Source organism: Manis javanica, chromosome 5 (genome assembly GCF_040802235.1).
Source record: "Manis javanica isolate MJ-LG chromosome 5, MJ_LKY, whole genome shotgun sequence".
Classification (NCBI taxonomy): domain Eukaryota; kingdom Metazoa; phylum Chordata; class Mammalia; order Pholidota; family Manidae; genus Manis; species Manis javanica.
In genome coordinates, this window is record NC_133160.1 from 5,033,539 (window position 1) to 5,049,982 (window position 16,444).

General features: G+C 60.0%; 1 protein-coding gene across 2 annotated transcripts; it reads right to left on the reverse strand.

The window, feature by feature from the left end:
- Positions 1-1,170: 1,170 nt before the first annotated feature.
- RBM38 (RNA binding motif protein 38) lies at positions 1,171-15,658 on the reverse strand. Of its 2 annotated transcripts, none has more exons than XM_073236409.1 (4): positions 15,175-15,658; positions 14,330-14,453; positions 13,840-13,894; positions 1,171-2,387 (listed from the first exon to the last, which is right to left on the reverse strand). In XM_073236409.1, exons 1-4 carry the CDS (start codon positions 15,466-15,468, stop codon positions 2,093-2,095), a joined length of 768 nt encoding a protein of 255 aa, XP_073092510.1. In that variant the 5' UTR covers positions 15,469-15,658; the 3' UTR covers positions 1,171-2,092. The 2 variants fall into 2 exon arrangements, with proteins under 2 accessions (XP_073092510.1, XP_036862241.1); XM_037006346.2 differs by having other exon boundaries at positions 15,232-15,654.
- Between the last annotated feature and the right edge of the window lie 786 nt (positions 15,659-16,444).

A 16,444-nucleotide genomic window follows, 5' to 3' on the forward strand; every position in this document is an offset into this window, starting at 1 on the left:
AGTTCTGGGAGATGCTAGAACTATCTTGGGTTTGGCCACCTCTGTCCTAGACCAAGACTTCCCTTCCTGTGGGACCGTATGTCCTACTGGGCTGTCAGCACCCCCGGGACAACTGACCTGAGTGCCTGACACTTTGCCCTCTCGGCAGGCCTCACTCAGCTTCTTCTAGAAGCATCCTCCTTTTGGGAAACTGGCCCCTCTTCCACGTGGTACTGGGTTCTAGGCAAAGGGAGCAAGTGCAAGGGCCCTGGGGTGGGGTGCATGGGACAAGGAGGCCAGTGTGGCTGGAAAAGGGGCAGTGAGGGGAAAGCAGCAGGAGAGGAGCTCAGGGAGGTGACCGGGCTGGAGCTGGGGAGATGCGGAGACCAGGGGGCCGCCCTGCGTGGAGCACAGGCTGGGGAGGGACAGCAGTACGGAGCCACCAACGTCACACCACCCCTGCCCCCAGGGCCGTGCTCAGAGCCAGTCGGTCCTCCCCGGGAGCTCAGGCAGACTGCCGGGCGAGGGAGCGCCAGAGCTGCCTCCAGGGAGGACGGAGGTGCCAGGGGCACGGCGTCCGTCCTGTCACTCTGGACACCCAGGGGCCAGTGCAGGGGAGGTGCTCGATGGACCGCGGTCGGTTAGAATCCCCAGTTCCCAAGCAGGAAGCAGTATGACCCGACCCCAAAGTGGGCCCCCCCACCCCGGAACACCCTGCGGGGGGCAAAGGCTCCCACTTGGAGAGGAAGATTACAGACCAAGTTTTTCTTTAAAGAAAACAAGTTTTATTTTTATAATCAGAACGTTCTAATAAAAATATTATAATAACAGTAGCTACCTTTATTTTCTGGGCCTTGACTGTGCCAGGCATGCGGAGAAGCCCTTGCCTGCATCAGCTGGCCCCCTGAGGCCTCCCGCTTCCCTGAGGTAGGTCCGAAGGAATGCCCCCAGCGGCCCCCAGCTTCCAGCCTGCCTTCCCCCGACTCCCTCTGCGGGGCTGCCCCTCCCGCCCCTGCGCCTCCTCCCCCAAGGCAGGACCAGGGCCTCCTGCTGACCCCCACCACCTCCAGGAGCCCCGCTGTGGTCTGTGGGGACGTCTTGCCTGCCCCTCTCAACTGGACCCCCAAGGAAGGCACGATGCGTCTCTGCCCCATCCGGTCATGCAGGCTGGTATACAGCAGGCGGCATTGAGGGCAGGGAGAGTGGGGCCACACGATCTGCACCCTGAACCTCCCCGCCCTGCTGCCTGGGACACTGTGGTCTAGCCCCCCAGCCAGCATGTCACCTTGCACCCCTCAGGTGGGGAAAGGGACAAACTTCTGAGACAACTCACTGTTGCTGAGTGAGACCTCCTGTCTGGAGACGCCCCCCTCTGGGGGCTCCCGGCACTCGGGCGGGCAGACACCTTATACAAATACTGTCACTGTCTCCTCGGGCGGAGCCATCAACAAAACAAGTCTCTTAAAGTCAAAAATAGGTTTTGGATTCTTGGTGGCAGGAGTCTCCGTTGAAAAAATAGACTGAAATTCTGAAGTCATCTTAGTAGCAAAACAATGATGATAAGAAAAGAAGTCGCAACTTCGACGGAAAGGGACTGGGGCTGGCTGGCCCACCGCGGGAGGCCCTGCTGCATCTGGGGCTGCGATGGGCCCGGAGGAAGCCGCCCACATGCCATCACTTAGGAAATGAGAAGTCAGGAGGTGGGTGCTCCCCACACCACCTTCTGCCACGGTTCACAGCTTGTGCGATGGAGTTGCCCTAAGTAGTCAGTTCACTTGCTCTGAGGTTTCCCTGGAGTAAGGCATCTCTGCACGGCCTGGAGGGCAGCTGGCGTCTGCAGAGGGCTGAGGGGCCCCGCCTGGCCGCCTGGTGGGCAGGGAAGGTGCAGGAAGAAGGCTGGTGCTGTGTGCAAGGTCGGGGCAGCGTCTGCAAGTCGCTCTGGTCGTTCCTTTCTCGTGGAGTCCACCCTCCAGGTGTGGCAGGGCCTGGTTCTAAAGAGAAGCAGTCTCCAGGCCTCTGGAGGCCCAGGCGGGGTTCCCGTGGGGTCTGCAGAGGCACAGGTGCAGGTGAGCCCCGGCCGGCAGCAGGAGGCCTTGATCGGGGCGGCGCGGCCTCACTGCATCCTGTCGGGCTGCAGCTGTGGAGAGTGGTACTGCACGAAGGTGGCGCCCGTGGGGGCTGCGGCCGCGAGGGCCTGAGGCACGGCCGCCGGGTAGCTGTAGCCCATGAAGCTGGCGGGCGAGGCGGCATACGGGTACTGGTCGAAAGTGGCTGGCGTGTACTGGGCGTAGGCTGGGCTGGCCGGTGTGTATTCGATGTAGGGCGAGGGCAGCGACGGGACCGGGGCAGCCGGGATCACTACACTGGGCTGGACAATGGCTTGCGGGTAGATGTAGTGGGGGGTCAGCCTGTGGGCCCAAACAGAGAGGGTCAGGGTCCAGAGGCAAAGTGGGGGAAACACAGCTGGTTCCCGGGAGGAGTGGAGGAAGCAGGAGGCCTGGGGGATGCCGTGTCCCCCAGTCCAAACCTCTACTTCTGCATCTGTAAAAGGGGAACAACGACAACGGCGAGCATTCCTGGAACACGGGAGGCACGGTCCTGCTGCAGGGCCTCTGCACCGACTGTCCCACTGCCTGCAGTGCACTTCCCCAGCTACCCCCTCCTTCCGTCTGTCTTCATGTCTCCTCCTCAGCGAGCCCTGCCCAGACACCCCATCCTAGCCCTACACCCCACATGACCAGCTGCATGACTGGGGTGGAGTGTTAAAAAATGACTTAGTTTTCAGAGGGCAACAGAGAGCATCAAAGCCAATGGACCCTTTGGAGCACAGGTGCCACGTGGCCACCCGGGCGGTGTATCCACGAAGCCGGCCCCACGCACCCCTTTCCTGCTCGTCTTAGCAACACCTGCCGCCTAATTTCCTTCTTTACTGCGTCTGTCTCCCCCACCTCCTTCCTCTCCAACGGTTCAGATCCTGGCCCCCCATAGGGGAGCTCTGGAGTATTTGCTGAGTGAATGAATATGCGGATGATGGAATAAAGGAGCAGGATGATGCTGGTGGTGGAAATCAAGATGGCAGTAAGAGCCCGAGGATCAAGGCCATCACCACCCAGTGCCCACACCAGGCTAAACCCTGCCACACAGTAACTGGTCGGATTAGCCCCTCAGTGGGCCTTCACATTGTCATCTCATTTGACAACAGAGAAGATAGCTCAGAAGGCCAGCAGTTCTCCTCCCCTCAACACACACGGACGCAGAGGGGCAGGGGCTCCCGGACCACCTTCAGCCCCGGGTGGTCCACACACAGGCTCATGTGCTGAACTGGTACTGAGGCCACATGTACCACCCACCTACTGTGGGCCCTGTGCACACTGCACAGTGGGGGGCAGGATGAACTCCCACGTGTTGCAGATGGGGAAATTGAGGCTCAGGAAGGCAGTACTAGTGTGCGCCTGCTCTGCCAGCTAGCCACCGAGCAGCCCCGGGCAAATGGCTGAGCTTCTGATGCAACAGCAGCAGCCACACCCAGCAGATGCTGCTCAGTGTCAGACAGAGCGGCCTCATCTGGTCAGACGCCAAGGCTGTCGGCTTCGGCATCTCCTCCTCCTCATCCCAGGGTGAGTTACACAGGACAGCGGCCCCAGGGGATGGATGGAACCCATCCTCCTCCCGCACCTGTAAGACGGCTCAGGACTCTGCCTGTCCCTGCTGCAAAGAGAAGCTGCTTTGCAAGGAAAAGGAAAACATCCGCCCTAGGGCTCTCATACACTTGGCTGGGGCAGACCAGGGCAGCCTTTGGGACAGCAAGTAGGCTGCCGGAAAGGTCTGCTGCTGTTCCCCAGACAGGCCCCTGCAGCACCCAGAACAGATGCCCTCAATGACCAGGGCAGCACCTATGGGAACAGTGAAAAATCAGAGAAACGCGGGCATCACACACAGGTGAGAGCAATTCCAAGAATGTCCCCCAGACCAGTGCACGAGGCAGCGAGACAGGGTCCACAGTCAGCACTGAGCCTCTCCTTCCAGGCTGACCAAAGAGAAAACCAAGCAGAAAAGAGATGCTATTTATGCAAAATTGTGATATTATGCTAAATGTGGATATTTATGCTAAAAAAAACCCTAGATGTGTATTTATGCCCATGCTGAGACTGGTGCAGTTGAACTGCACGGCCATTGGTGGGTTACACGTGGGTTTCACGTCTTCAGCAGGCACATGGATTCCCAAGCACCAGGAATAAGGAGCATTATGGGCAAGAGCCGAAAAGTACAAATAGCCCAGCATCCATCTGCTGACGGGTGGATAAACACACCACACGCCCATGCTGGGGAACGCCCCTCAGCCTCGGGAGGCACGCCGTTCTAGCAGCCGGGACATGCTGGAGGGGCCTTGAGGACGTGCTGCTGGGTCAGAGAGCCCAGACGTGAAGGCCGCTCTGTGCAATTCCACTAGTGTGAAATGTCCCCCAACAGGCCTGAAGAGGAATGGGAGGGGGAGTACTGGGGGCAGCCTCCTTTTGGGGAGAAGTTCAGAATTTGAGGTGCTGGGTACAACCCTCTGGATACACTTACTGCCATAAAATGGTGGGGTTAGGCTTTGCAAGCTTCACCACACAGAGTGTCTATAAGGAGCAAGGTCTGAGCCAGGGGCGAGCCACCCGGTGTGGGCAGAGCTGGGGGGGATGGTAGGTGCTGGACCCAGCAGTGAACACCTGGGGGTGAGTCTGGGGCACACCTGCTCCCCCCGCCCAACAGCACCACCTTGCTGCTACACTCCAGGGGGCAGCATCCCAGGGGCTGCCATGGCAACACACCCATGCTAGGAGGAGGTGCCTCCCTGCACCCCACACGGCTGACCTTTGCAGTATCTGCCAGGAGGCCCAGGCAGCTGCCAGCAGGAATCCCGGGCCCTGGCTCGGGGCCACGGTGCCTGTGCCTCCTCCCCCTGGCTCCAGGAGCCTCTGCTGTCCACCTACTACTAACCTGTGGAAACAAGAGCCTTGAACAGAGCAGGGCCCGGGTTCCAATCCTGCCTCTGTCTCCCACCCTCAGAGTCGGCCTTCTCACATGTCTGCAGGGGTGCTCAAGACCAGGATACAAGGGGGGCAGACCGCACAGCCCCTGGCCTCTCAGAGCTCGAACCCAGGAGGGGAGGATGCCTACAATCAACCCAAGAACCTGAGCCAGTGCTTCTCAGAGCAGTCAGGGCAGGCTTCTCAGAGAAGGGGGCAACTGCGCTGTGCCCTGAGAACTAGATGAAGCTGGCCTTAGGGGAACAGCATTCTGGGCGTGCGGAACAGCAGTGAAAAGGCCGAGGCTGCAGCAAGCATGCACACTGGAGGAAAAGGGATGAGGGTACCTGTGCTCATCTGTGGTCAGCCCTCCACGGCCATCGACCAGATCCACACACCCCTTGACCCTCAATGCCCTCTTCCTGTCCTAGCTATGCCCACCATGCCGCCAGCACTCGAGGCCATTCCACCTGCATCAGTACCTACCCAGGTCTCCCCTAGAAGCCCCTGCCCCAGAGGGGCCCTCCTGACCCCACCTGAGGCCAGCCCATCCCCTCTCTGACCCCTCCACCTGGATTGCACGTGAGCTGGGTGTGGAGGGGAGGGGTCTCTGCCTTAACACCCAGGATGCGCCTGTGGAAGGTGTGGGGTGCACAGTGCTGACGGAACATGGTCCACCGGGCACAGATGCCACCGAGGAAGATGGGGGCTCGGGTACGTGGGAGGCCGTGCGGGAATGCAGACGCGAAGGCATGTGTCTCGGGGCGGTGCCCACTGCACCGTCCCTGGCACCACTGGGGCCCTGACCGTGTGAGCCCCGACCCAGTTCCAGGGGGGCCCTGAAAACATCCTTAGTTGGAGGCTATTGGAGCCTTGAGCCCCAAAATTCTCCAAACATGGGCAGGGTTGCCCCTTCCTCACACATCCTGAAGCATTTGCTAAAAATGTGGCTCCAGAGCAGACTGTGAAGTCAGATGGAGTCCTAGAATCTGCACTTGACAGGCCCCTGGGGACACTGCTACACACCCACCCTGGAGAACTACTAGGCCAGGGCCTCACACTGTCCATACGGCAAAGTACGTGGGCTTTAAAAAGACGGGTCCCTGCCCACCCCACCTCAAGGTCCTGCTGGCTGAGGCCGCTGTCACATTTCCCAGGTTTCCTACACCACGTGTGCTCAGGACCAGAGCTCTGTCCCAGCCACCAGGGCTGCCCTATTGGGAGATGCTCAGAATGGCGTGGGCAAGATATTTTTAGGTTGGGGAGGCAGGGGGACACCCCTGCTCCCGACCCAAGCGAACGCTCTTCTGTCACACTTCCTTTTAAGCCCCCTGCTCCCACCACTCCACAGCAGAAAGCCAAGATAGCTTAGGAAGCATCCCACACCCACAGAATAGGTGCTGTTGTTTCCAGAAGGGAAACAGGCTCAGAAGGGCTTGAGTGACTCATGCCATCACACAGCCAGAGAGGGCAAAGCAGAGTCCGCCTCCCGTCTGCCGCCCGGTACCTGTGCCCACCAGGACTAGCTGCAGGCTGAGGCCTGTCACCTAGGGCCCACCTTGGGGCTGGCTTGGGCCTCCAGGAAGCTGCCCAGATGTGCCAGGTATCACAGGCGTCAGCCCAGCACCCAGCAGCCCCTAGTTGTTTTGTCCCCACCAAGTAGCATATTCACAGAGACTGGACCCCAGACAAGACATGCACCCCAGACTCAGATCAAAGCAAGAGGAACGGGGTGCTGCAGGGTGGCAGGTCCCGCTGCACAGTGGGGCTGAGGGCAGATGAGAGCACAGCCCACTGAGGGGGAAGCACAAAGCCCCATGAGGCTGGGGACAAGGCCCAGGGGGTTCCCTCCCAACGCCTACCCCTCGGCCCTGCTCAGACCAACAGCTTCTTATGGCTTTAGTTCTGTGGCTTCTGGGTCCCAGTTTCCTTGTCTGTAAAGTGGGTCTTCCAGAGGTGACCCCAGGGTCTGCTGCGAGAACCAGGACCCTCCCCAGAACAGTGGTTCTCAGCAAGGGCAACTCTGCCCCCAGGGGACACTGGGCCCTGCCTGCAACCCTCTGGTTCTCACACTGAGGGGTGGGTGGGGTTGGGGGCACCCAGGGGTGCTGCTCACATCCTAGGATGTTCGGAACTGCCCTCACAACAGAGAACCCACCCACCCCCACCTCATGCTGGGGCCTAGGGAGGGCCCCCAGCTACTAAGTGGAGACAAATACACACTTTATGGCTCTCATGGCCACAACCGAAGAGCCACACTTGCCCGTACGTGTGCACACACACAGGAACCCACTAAGCTCTCTGAATGAACCCCCAGCCACACCACTGACTGGCCCTGCCTGAGGCCAGCCCCGCCTGGACACTGCAGGCCTGCACATCACAGCAGGAGGAGGTCCTGGCCACGGGCACCAGGAAACAGGGCGTGTGTGCCTAACGGCTCCTCAGCACTCTGCCTACTCCCCTGGAAAGGTGAGGGTGCCGCTGGCCCCCTTGTGCCTCATCTCCAGGCCTCAGGCAAGGGCATAAGCCTGGCACACTGTGTGCCCACGCAGGCTGGTCTGTCAGAGTGGTAGACCCTTGGGGACCCCTCTGCCCGTTCTCCCTTCCTGCAGCCAGGAACACCCCATCCACCAGGCACTCCTGGCTCCCACCCCAATTCCCCCTGTTCTCCACTCTGCTCCCCAAGCGACCTCTCCAGGCCAAGCCTCCCTGGCCCTCACCCCCGACCCCCATGCAGCAGCCAGAGGGTTGTCCTAAAACCATCCGAGAGACCACGTCACCCCCAGGGACAAAAACCCTCCAGTGGCCTTCCACCCCTTATGGGGCCCAATGCAGACCATTCCCCCGTGTTTTTCCACACCACTAGACCTCAACCTACCGTCCCCACTCCTGCCACGTGGAGCTCCCTTCTGCTCCCCAGACGGATGGGCCACCACAATCACAGGGCCTTTGCGCCTGCTTTTCCTGCTGCTTATCTTCCCTAAGCTCCGGCCTTGCTTCCTCAGAGGCCTTCTCTGACCAGGTCGCAGCTTAGGACTTCCGGCGGGAAAAGCATACCAGCCAGCAGGACAGCTGGGCTCGGAGTCAAGACCAACACCTACCAGGGCTGCGCCTGCCTGGCCAGGCACCACCACGGTTTACAGGTCCACCACGGAGTCCTGTCATGCTCAGACCCACACGCCTGGCATCAGCAACGTATAGCCAAGGGCACCCTATCTGTAAACTAAGGGTGCCACAGAGCCTGACGGGGCCTCCACTGGGTCCTGGGAGTCCTTTGGAAGGCAGAGGTCTCGGGGCTCTGAGCGGCAGGGTCTCTGGATTCCAGGGCAGGTGAGAGGGTGCTGCCAACAGTCAAGGGCAGCTGGCGCCCAGGAGACAGACGACCCCACTCTCTACATACTCAAAACAAAACTCTCAGTGAAAAGGAGTCAGCCACAGCCCCAGAGGACTCCTTTCCTGAATGCAAAGCCACCCCCAAAAATAAAAATAAAGAAGGCAAATGAGCTCTTTTCACTTTTTCTGCTCTCTGGAGGTTTTACCCTTGGGGCTGGGGATGCGCCTCCAGGCCTCTCAGGCAGGGGGAGGAGCCTTGTGAGAGGGCCGCCAGGGTGGGCAGGAAACCCGGCCACGGTGGGCCTCCCGGGAATCCGCCAGGTGTGGGGGCAGCAGGCCACAAAGCAGGTAAAAAGGCACAGCGCCTGCACCAGAACTTGCCCAAACCTGAACTCCTGCCCCCCCGAACTGGACCCCACACCAGCCTCCCCTCACTGCCAGGACCAACCCGACCTTCCGTTTGCTTAGGTGCCAAAATGCTATCTTCTTGGACTCCTCTTTCTTTCACACATTCTTTAAAGTGTATACAGAATCTCACAGCTTCTCACCACGGCCCCGGGCCAGCAGCACCCACGGCCTCGCACCTAGCTTATGGCGTGGTCCCGAGCGGGGCATGCACCCCGGCCTCGGCACTGCAGGCCCAGCAGCCGGAGGGAGGCTTTTCAGACACAAGTGGCCCAGCCCTCCAAGGAGGGCCCGCTGCAGCAGCACATCATGCAGGGTAAAATCCAAATTCTCCCGGGGCCACCACAGCCCCACAGGAGCCGAGGCAGCCCTGCTGGGCCCCTGAGCCCCTGACACCTCCCATTTCCTTCTATCACTCATGCTGGCCCCCCAGCCCAGTGGCTCCTTTTTCCCCAGCAGCAGCTGTTGCCACCTGAAACACGATGACTCCCTTTTTCAGCACCCCCTTGGCAGCAGGCTCTGCGTAATTATAAACCAGGGCCGGGTCTCCCTCCATCCCCACAGTAACCCAGCCAGCACAATGCAAGCAAACGTGTGTTGAATGGAATGAGGGAACACATAGCTTTCTCCTTGCACCAGCACGGGAGGGGCCAGCAGGGTGACCCAGATGCAACCAGCAAGCTGCAGGGCTCTCACTGTGTCTGAGAGGCAGATGGGGAAACTGAGGCTCAATAAGGCACAGTCACGAGAACAAGGGGTCACACAGACCACTCAGAAGAGGGGTCTTGAGACTCCTTACCAATGCTCTTCCCAGTGCAGCATGAAGGGGCAGGCTGGCCCACCTGGGAGCCTGTTCCCCCTTCTCTGGGATACACCCGGGGGTGATTTAGACACCCGGCCAGCCTGTGGTCAGGCCTCCCCCTTGGCCCCAGCCCTGTGTACAAGGCTGTCCAGCCGTTGGCAGCAGAGGCCCTCCTGCAGGGCCAGCAGGCCAGAGTGAGGAGCTCATGCTCAGAGAGGAACCCCAGGCCCGCCCTGAAGGCTGGTTTCTGTTACAGCAGATGGGGACAAACAACAGGTGTGCACGGTGGCCTGCCGGGGAGGGCCACACGCCGGCCCACGCCCTGCTCCAGTGAGTGCCAAACAGGAAGCTCCGGCGTGGGGAGCAGGCAGGGCCACCCTGAGACACCCCTGAAAGTAAAAACAAGCCACGTGACACCACAAGGGGAAGAGGGCACTGGCTTCCTCCCAGCCCTAGTTGCCTCCAGCCCTGACCTCACTTCCTGGCGCACCCCCAAGGCGCTGCCTCTATGGTGCCGATCCTCCTCCAGGCACTGTAACACCAGCCCCCACCACAGGCTTCATTCACTTCATGTTATAGAATACTGATAGAATCCTAAGAAGCTGCAAAAAACTACACGGCAAGGTCCCGTGTACCCTCTGAGTGTCCCCCAGCGCTGACATCTTCCAGGACCCAAGCATCATGGAAACCAGGACCCCAACAGACACACATCGCTGTTGACGAGGCTCTCATCCTTGGTTGACTCTCTGCATTTTCAGTGTGTCTTTGTGTGTAAGTCCACGACACTATCACATGCAGAGGTTGCCACCCATATTACAACCACCACAGAGGACCGCTCTGCCTGCACAACGGAGTCCCTTGGCCAACCACCCCGGTGAGTCGGGCCCTTGCAAGCACAGATGGGTTTCTAATGGTCTAGCTCCCACTAGAAAGTGAGCACCTGGAGATAAAGAACTGACTGTGTCTGTCTTACTCAAAGTACCCCAGGCACAGGGCCTGGCATGCAGTAGGTGCTCCATAAGTACTTGGTGAATGATTCTGGGAACAGCTCTTTACGTTCTGCCAGCCCTGTGGACTCCACACTTTTGGAAGGACAGGGATCTTCCTGTCACTCCCCAGAGACCCAGGAGCTCTGTGCAGACCCCTCAGTATGCACATACCCATGGCTTGGTGATGGTGCGGGCAGAGGGTCTCCACTTGGGCAGTGGGGGTCTTCATACAAAGGGTGCAGGGGTCCCTGAAACTATAGGCCTAGTGTGGTGCGTACTGCCTGGGAGAAGGTTCTGGGGGTCTGGCTTTGCTCTAAGAGCTGTCCAGAGGGAGGTGCTGGGAAGGAACAAAGGTGCCAGAACCTGCAGCCCAGGCCCTGCACTGTGAGTTCACACCAGTTTCTCAACCAAGCCTGCAGATGCTCACATGGCACTGACAAATCCCCAGTCTTCCCGAGGGCCAGGCCCCGACCAACTGCCTCTGCACACGAGGTGCTCACTTCACACTCAATTCAGCCTTGCAAGGTGGCACTGTCGAGGTCCCCACCAGACAGGAGAGGACCCTCCAGAGAAGGGGTTACGCCTGGCCTTGAGCCCTTGCTCCAGCACCCAGAATACCTGATACACAACAGGCCCTGGACCCTGTGCTGTTGTCTGCAGCCCCAGGGCCTGTGGCCCCATGCGTGGCATAGAGTGGGGTTTACAGCAAACATGTGTGGAGCCCCAGCAAGGCCCCCTCAAGAACAAGGTAGGGGCTTGTACCCAGAGAAGCAGCTGGCCCTTCAAAAATAACCCCAGGAGAGGCTTTCACGTGCAGCCAGGCCCACATCCTGGCAGGCCCTAGGCCCAGGCCCAGATACCCCCTGACACTAAGATGTCCCTTCCAAGCCAGACCCAGGGCTCTGCCTGGGCACATGTCCTCTCCACGCTACCCTGACCTTCCATCTTGCTCAGGCTGCTGACTGTGCCACCCGGCAGCACTCAGCTGGGTGGTCTTGGGCTGTAGTTGTCTCCTCCCGCGATTAAGTCGCTTGTTACCAGCCAAGGAAGGCTTCTCCAAATGCCAGGCCTCCGCCCCATATATAGTTTCGCGACAGAAACCCACAGGCTGACTTAAGTCCTGAAAGATCCCACTCAACTTAAAAAAGAAAATCTGGTACAGGGGAATCCAAGCAAAAAGCATGAAGTATAAAAGTTCTTTGGTCAATCTTTCCACACTAACATTTATGGCCCAGCCAAGCGAGGATTCTGCAGGGGACTTGCTCAAAAGTGGGGCTGTGGAATCTTCAGCTGCGCAAGGCCGACGATCAGGGACACAAAGTTCTCCCAGGCGGGAGAGGAGTTAACTGGTTTAAAAAGCTCTGAGCCGCCCAGGCTCCGGCTCCCACCTCCGCCAAGGCAGCCTGGCCTCACTGCCCAGCCCAAAGCTGACAGACCCGACTGCTGAGTCAGGCCCGGCTGCGCTCCGGCCCGATTGTTTGCAAAGACAAAAGGGACGCTGATGGCCCAACTCTCTGGCTGGGCAAGCAGGCGCTGGGAGAAGACAGCTGACCCAGACAGCCCAGTCCAGCCCCCTCTGCGCAGAGCCTGTGGGAGCCCCTCCCGCCACTGTGGATCCCAGCGAGGCCTGGTGGCAGGTGGCGAGACCGGGAGGCTTCAGTCCACCAGCGCGGAAATGAGGATCTGGACAGTCCTACTGACCCACATCCCACCCTGGGTCCCCACCCTTGGTAACAAACAGACAGAGCTGGAGGCTGCCTCAGTGTCACAGGTGTTCAATGCCAGCCGGCCAACAGATTTTGTTACAAAATGTCACTGAAGTTGGGAGCACACAGTGGTAAAATCTGTGATGACTCCCAGCTACCCTCACATGGGTAGTACTACTCAGGGGACCATGAGAAGAAAGGCTGGGATGCTCTCCCCACCTGTGGCCCCAGAGAGCAGAGTGTGTGGGTTCTGGAGCCCGCACCCCAGGGTTCAAATCCTGTCACTTCAGCAGCCTTGGGCACGTTCGAACCTTCTTTGCTTTATTTTCTTCATCTATGAAGCAAGGGAAATTATCCTCCCAACCTCATGGCTGTCGTGAGGACAGGAGCAGGGGTCAGACAGCACCCAGCCCCCCAGGCTGGCGCTGTGCTAAGTGGCGATTACTCCTATCTTGGACATCTGGGCAGTTCAGCCAGATGACCAAGGATCTGCTACGGCCAAGCCTGGCTCCCAACCCCACCAGTGAGCCAGGCTGCTCCTCAAACAGTGCCTTGCTCTCGGGCGCATCTTGACAACAACATCCAGAGCCCAGGATTTGGGCTTTGATAGCTTAAGAAGAGCTAACTGTCTAAAAGGGGCTCCTTGTTTTGTGACTGCCCTTCCCACCCCCAGGAGAACAAACCCCTAACCCCATCAACATGCTCCCTGCACCAGGGCACACAAGCAACATCAATCAAGGGGTTGAGAAGTCAGACTGCATGGCAGGCTCCTTTGTGCCCCTGAAGTGCCTGTGTCCTTCTCCAAGCAGCTGCCAGGCCTTATTAGAGGTCTTTTTAAAAAAGGCAAGGGGAGGGGGGCTTTTTTTGAGTGGAGGAGGGTGGGACACGCTGCTCCAAAGCACGTCAGACAAAAGGCCCACAGGCCGGGCCCACTCAGCCGGGGACATCTGGCCCTGATCCCGTCTCACCTGCTGTACTCTCACAAACATCAGACCCAGGTTGGCAGCAACCTGCTGTCACCATCTGCTGGGCACCAGAGCAGGTCAGAGGGGCGCCCCAGACAAGCCCTGCTGCCTGTTCCTAAGAATGTCAATAAACACTTCCAGAGCGCATACCTACCAGCCCAGGCCTGACCTAAGCCCTCTGCTCAGGGAACTCGGAGGTGCTGTCACCACTGCCCCCATTTCCCAGGGGTGGAAAATGAGGCACAAACATCTGTATAAACCACGGAGGTCACACGATTAAAAAGGGGGAGGCTTGGGTTTGAACCCGGGAGGGCAGGCTTCAGAGCTCATGCTGCCCCCCTTCCCCCGTCTGTGGCTTGGCCTCTGCCAGGGGCAGAGAAATTCAGTCTGCCTTCTCTCACCTCTCCTCGCTTGCCCCCACCCCCACCCCAAAACGCAATCCCATTTCACAAAGTTGGAGAGAGTGATGGTTCTCAGACACGAAAAGGTGGCTGCAAACGGCACAAAGGATGCTGTGGGGCTGGCAGTCCTGGGGTTAAAGGCTCCCCCACGAGCGCCCACAGTGGGAGACCCAGGAAGCCCCCAGCCCACCAGCCTGGTCTCCAAGGACTGTGCCCACACCCCGTCCACTAGCTGGGCACGGCTACTTACCCGTAGGTCCGCTGGATCAAGGTGGGGTGCAGCTGCTGCACGCCAAAGGCAAAGCCTAAGAGGACAGAAGAGTTAGGGACTGAGCCCCACAAGGAAGAGGAAACAGGTCCACTACCCATCAAAAGGGACCGTCACTTCCCCTCCACTCCCAGGCCACCCCTCCACAAACCCCGAGGCTCCCAGCCAAGGGACCTGAGTGACAGCAGCCTCAAGTGCCTGCCCTCCTCATCTCCAGCCCTGGGGACAAACTTCCTCCCTCCCTTGGGGACAGCTGACAACTGGGTGAGGCGCTCTCAGTGCCCATCCCACTGGCACACACAGCTGGACGAAGAGGTCCAGCTCCCAAACTGGGGTATGACTGCTCTGTGACAGCTCTAGGCAAGCACATGACAGCCAAGTGCCACTCCTGGGGCAGGGCGAGGGGGGCCTTTCTACCCACCAGATACCAACGCTGAATATAGCAACCCAGAGAAAGAAAACAGGCTCTCACCCGTCTGCAGGCTCCTGGGCTTGGCGCCCAGATAGGCCAGGTTCACATTGGCCTTGCGGCCGTCGATATTGGGGTTAGGATCTTTGCAAGCCCTCTCAGCCGCTGCCCGGTCAGCCATGGTCACCTGGGGGAGCAGACCCATCAGGGGCTTCCCTTGCTGGTGGGGGAGGCAGAGGGCTCTGCCCAAGGAGGGGTGCTCACTTCCCCCTCCCAGGGTGCCAGTTACCCACAGCACTTAGCCCAGGCCCCTCTGACCCCATCCTGGCGCCCTCCCACAAAGCTGCCATCCGGATTTCAGCTCCTCCCCACAAGTTCAAGTGCCGGGAAACCCTGCCTTCAAGGATAGAAACAACCCCCAGGGGAAATGAGGCACCCATCCCAATCCCAACCCCAACCCAAAGAGAGGCAGGAGCCCCAGCCTGGCCTGCCTGCTCGTGGGGGCAGCAAGTGTCTTCATGGGAGGGGTTTGGGGATACTGGAGTTAGAAGGGAAGTAGGAGATGCGTCTTCCAAACGTTTTGTACTTAAAATGATGTTTATGAGGGGCGGCTGAGGGATCCGTTGGAAACATGAGGTGGCAGGCTATAGGGCTCCAGGCCGCCCTGGGGTGAAGTCTCTGCTCCTGTTCCTTTGTTGCTCCAGGAAGTCCTGAGAGGAGCCGCCCGCCCCCCAAAACCTCTCCACGAGCCTAGGAGTCCTAATTAAGCACAGCGGCTCTCCCTTTAAAACGCGCGGGATGGGGGCAGGGAGAAGGCCAGGCTGGCGGGAGCCCGAGAGGGGGCGGCAGGTGCCGCGCCGGCGGGAGACGCTCGGGACGGCTGGGCGTGCGCCCGGGGGTTGACTCACCGCCCCGGACCGCGATACGTGAGCGGCGGGGTGCGCGCCCGGCCGCGGGCCACTTACGAAGCCGTAGCCGCGGGACTTGCCCGTCTGGCGGTCGGTGATGACCACGGCCTCCTCGATGTCCCCAAAGCCCTCGAAGTACTTCCTGAGAGAGGCGTCCGTGGTGTGGTAGGGCAGGCCGCCCACGAAGATCTTGGTGAACGTGGTGTCCTTCTGCGAGCCGTGCATGGCGCCGGGGGCGGCCGGCGGCCGAGGAAAGCCCGAGCTCGGGGCGCACGACGCGGGCTGCAGCAGCATGGGGGGCGCCCCGCCGCCTACGGACACGGGCCGCACGGCGCTGCGCTCATGTAGGGCGGCGGGGGACGAGCGGAGCAGCGGCGCCACCGGTCCAGCCGCCGGGCCCGTCCACTCGCGGCCGCTACCGCCGAGCGCTACGCGCTACGCTACGCTCCGCCGGCGCTGCGGGAACTGCGCCTCGACGCCCGCCCCTGCGCTTTGTAACCGGCTCCGCCCCAGCCGGCCGACTCCGCCCCCTCCCCGCCCCATTCCGGGAGCGCGGGGGCCGCCGGGAAGTGTAGTCCGAACCCCGCCCCGCTGCACCCCGCTCGCAGGGAAGCCCCGCGGCCTGCTTGAGCGCCCGGCGGGGGCGGGGAGCGCGCTCTGGGGCCTTTCTAGAGAGGACTGGCTGCGGGCGGGCCTCAACCCAGACCCCAGGGCCGTACCCCCTTGGAGCTCACGGTCTCGTGCATTAGAGGTAAACGATTATTAGAATCATGTTTATTGAGTCAAAGTGTATCCCAGAGCCAGTTAGGATACAGCAACATCTAAAAGATAAAAGGTTTCTGTCTTAGATATAAAATAATTCGTTCGACGAATACTTACCAGAGCCCCTCCTGCAGCAGGCACTCCAGGGTGGCTGCTGCACGGATGCACAACATACTGTCCAGCCCCATGGAGCTTCTATAGATAATGCAAACGGTTCAACGTTAAATGTATGAAATACAATCCGGAGGAAATAAATTAAGATGCTGCCTTCGAGAGGAGCCGGCCTTATCCCAGGGGCCTCTCCGAGGAGATGACTGGGCTGGGGAAGTAGTTCTTGCTTCTTCAAAGGTCCATTCCAGGCTGGGGGATTCCTCCCTCTGTGTGGGTGACGTCGGGGGTAAAAGCAAGCAGAGGGCGTCCGTTTCCCTCTATCACTGTCCCCAGCCATAGGAACGAGCACGTCTGGGGGCCTCTGTGAGCTTCGCACCGGGCAGGACTTGCCTACAGA

What these genes read in the sequence shown, in the direction of transcription:
- RBM38 (XM_073236409.1), bottom strand. Translation starts at nt 15,468, where the DNA reads ATGCTGCTGCAGCCCGCGTCGTGCGCCCCGAGCTCGGGCTTTCCTCGG. An exon ending in ACGTATCGCGGTCCGGGGCG is followed by an intron (nt 14,454 to 15,174) that starts GTGAGTCAACCC and finishes CTGCTCCCCCAG; the next exon opens with GTGACCATGGCTGACCGGGC. An exon ending in GCCCAGGAGCCTGCAGACGG is followed by an intron (nt 13,895 to 14,329) that starts GTGAGAGCCTGT and finishes CTGTCCTCTTAG; the next exon opens with GCTTTGCCTTTGGCGTGCAG.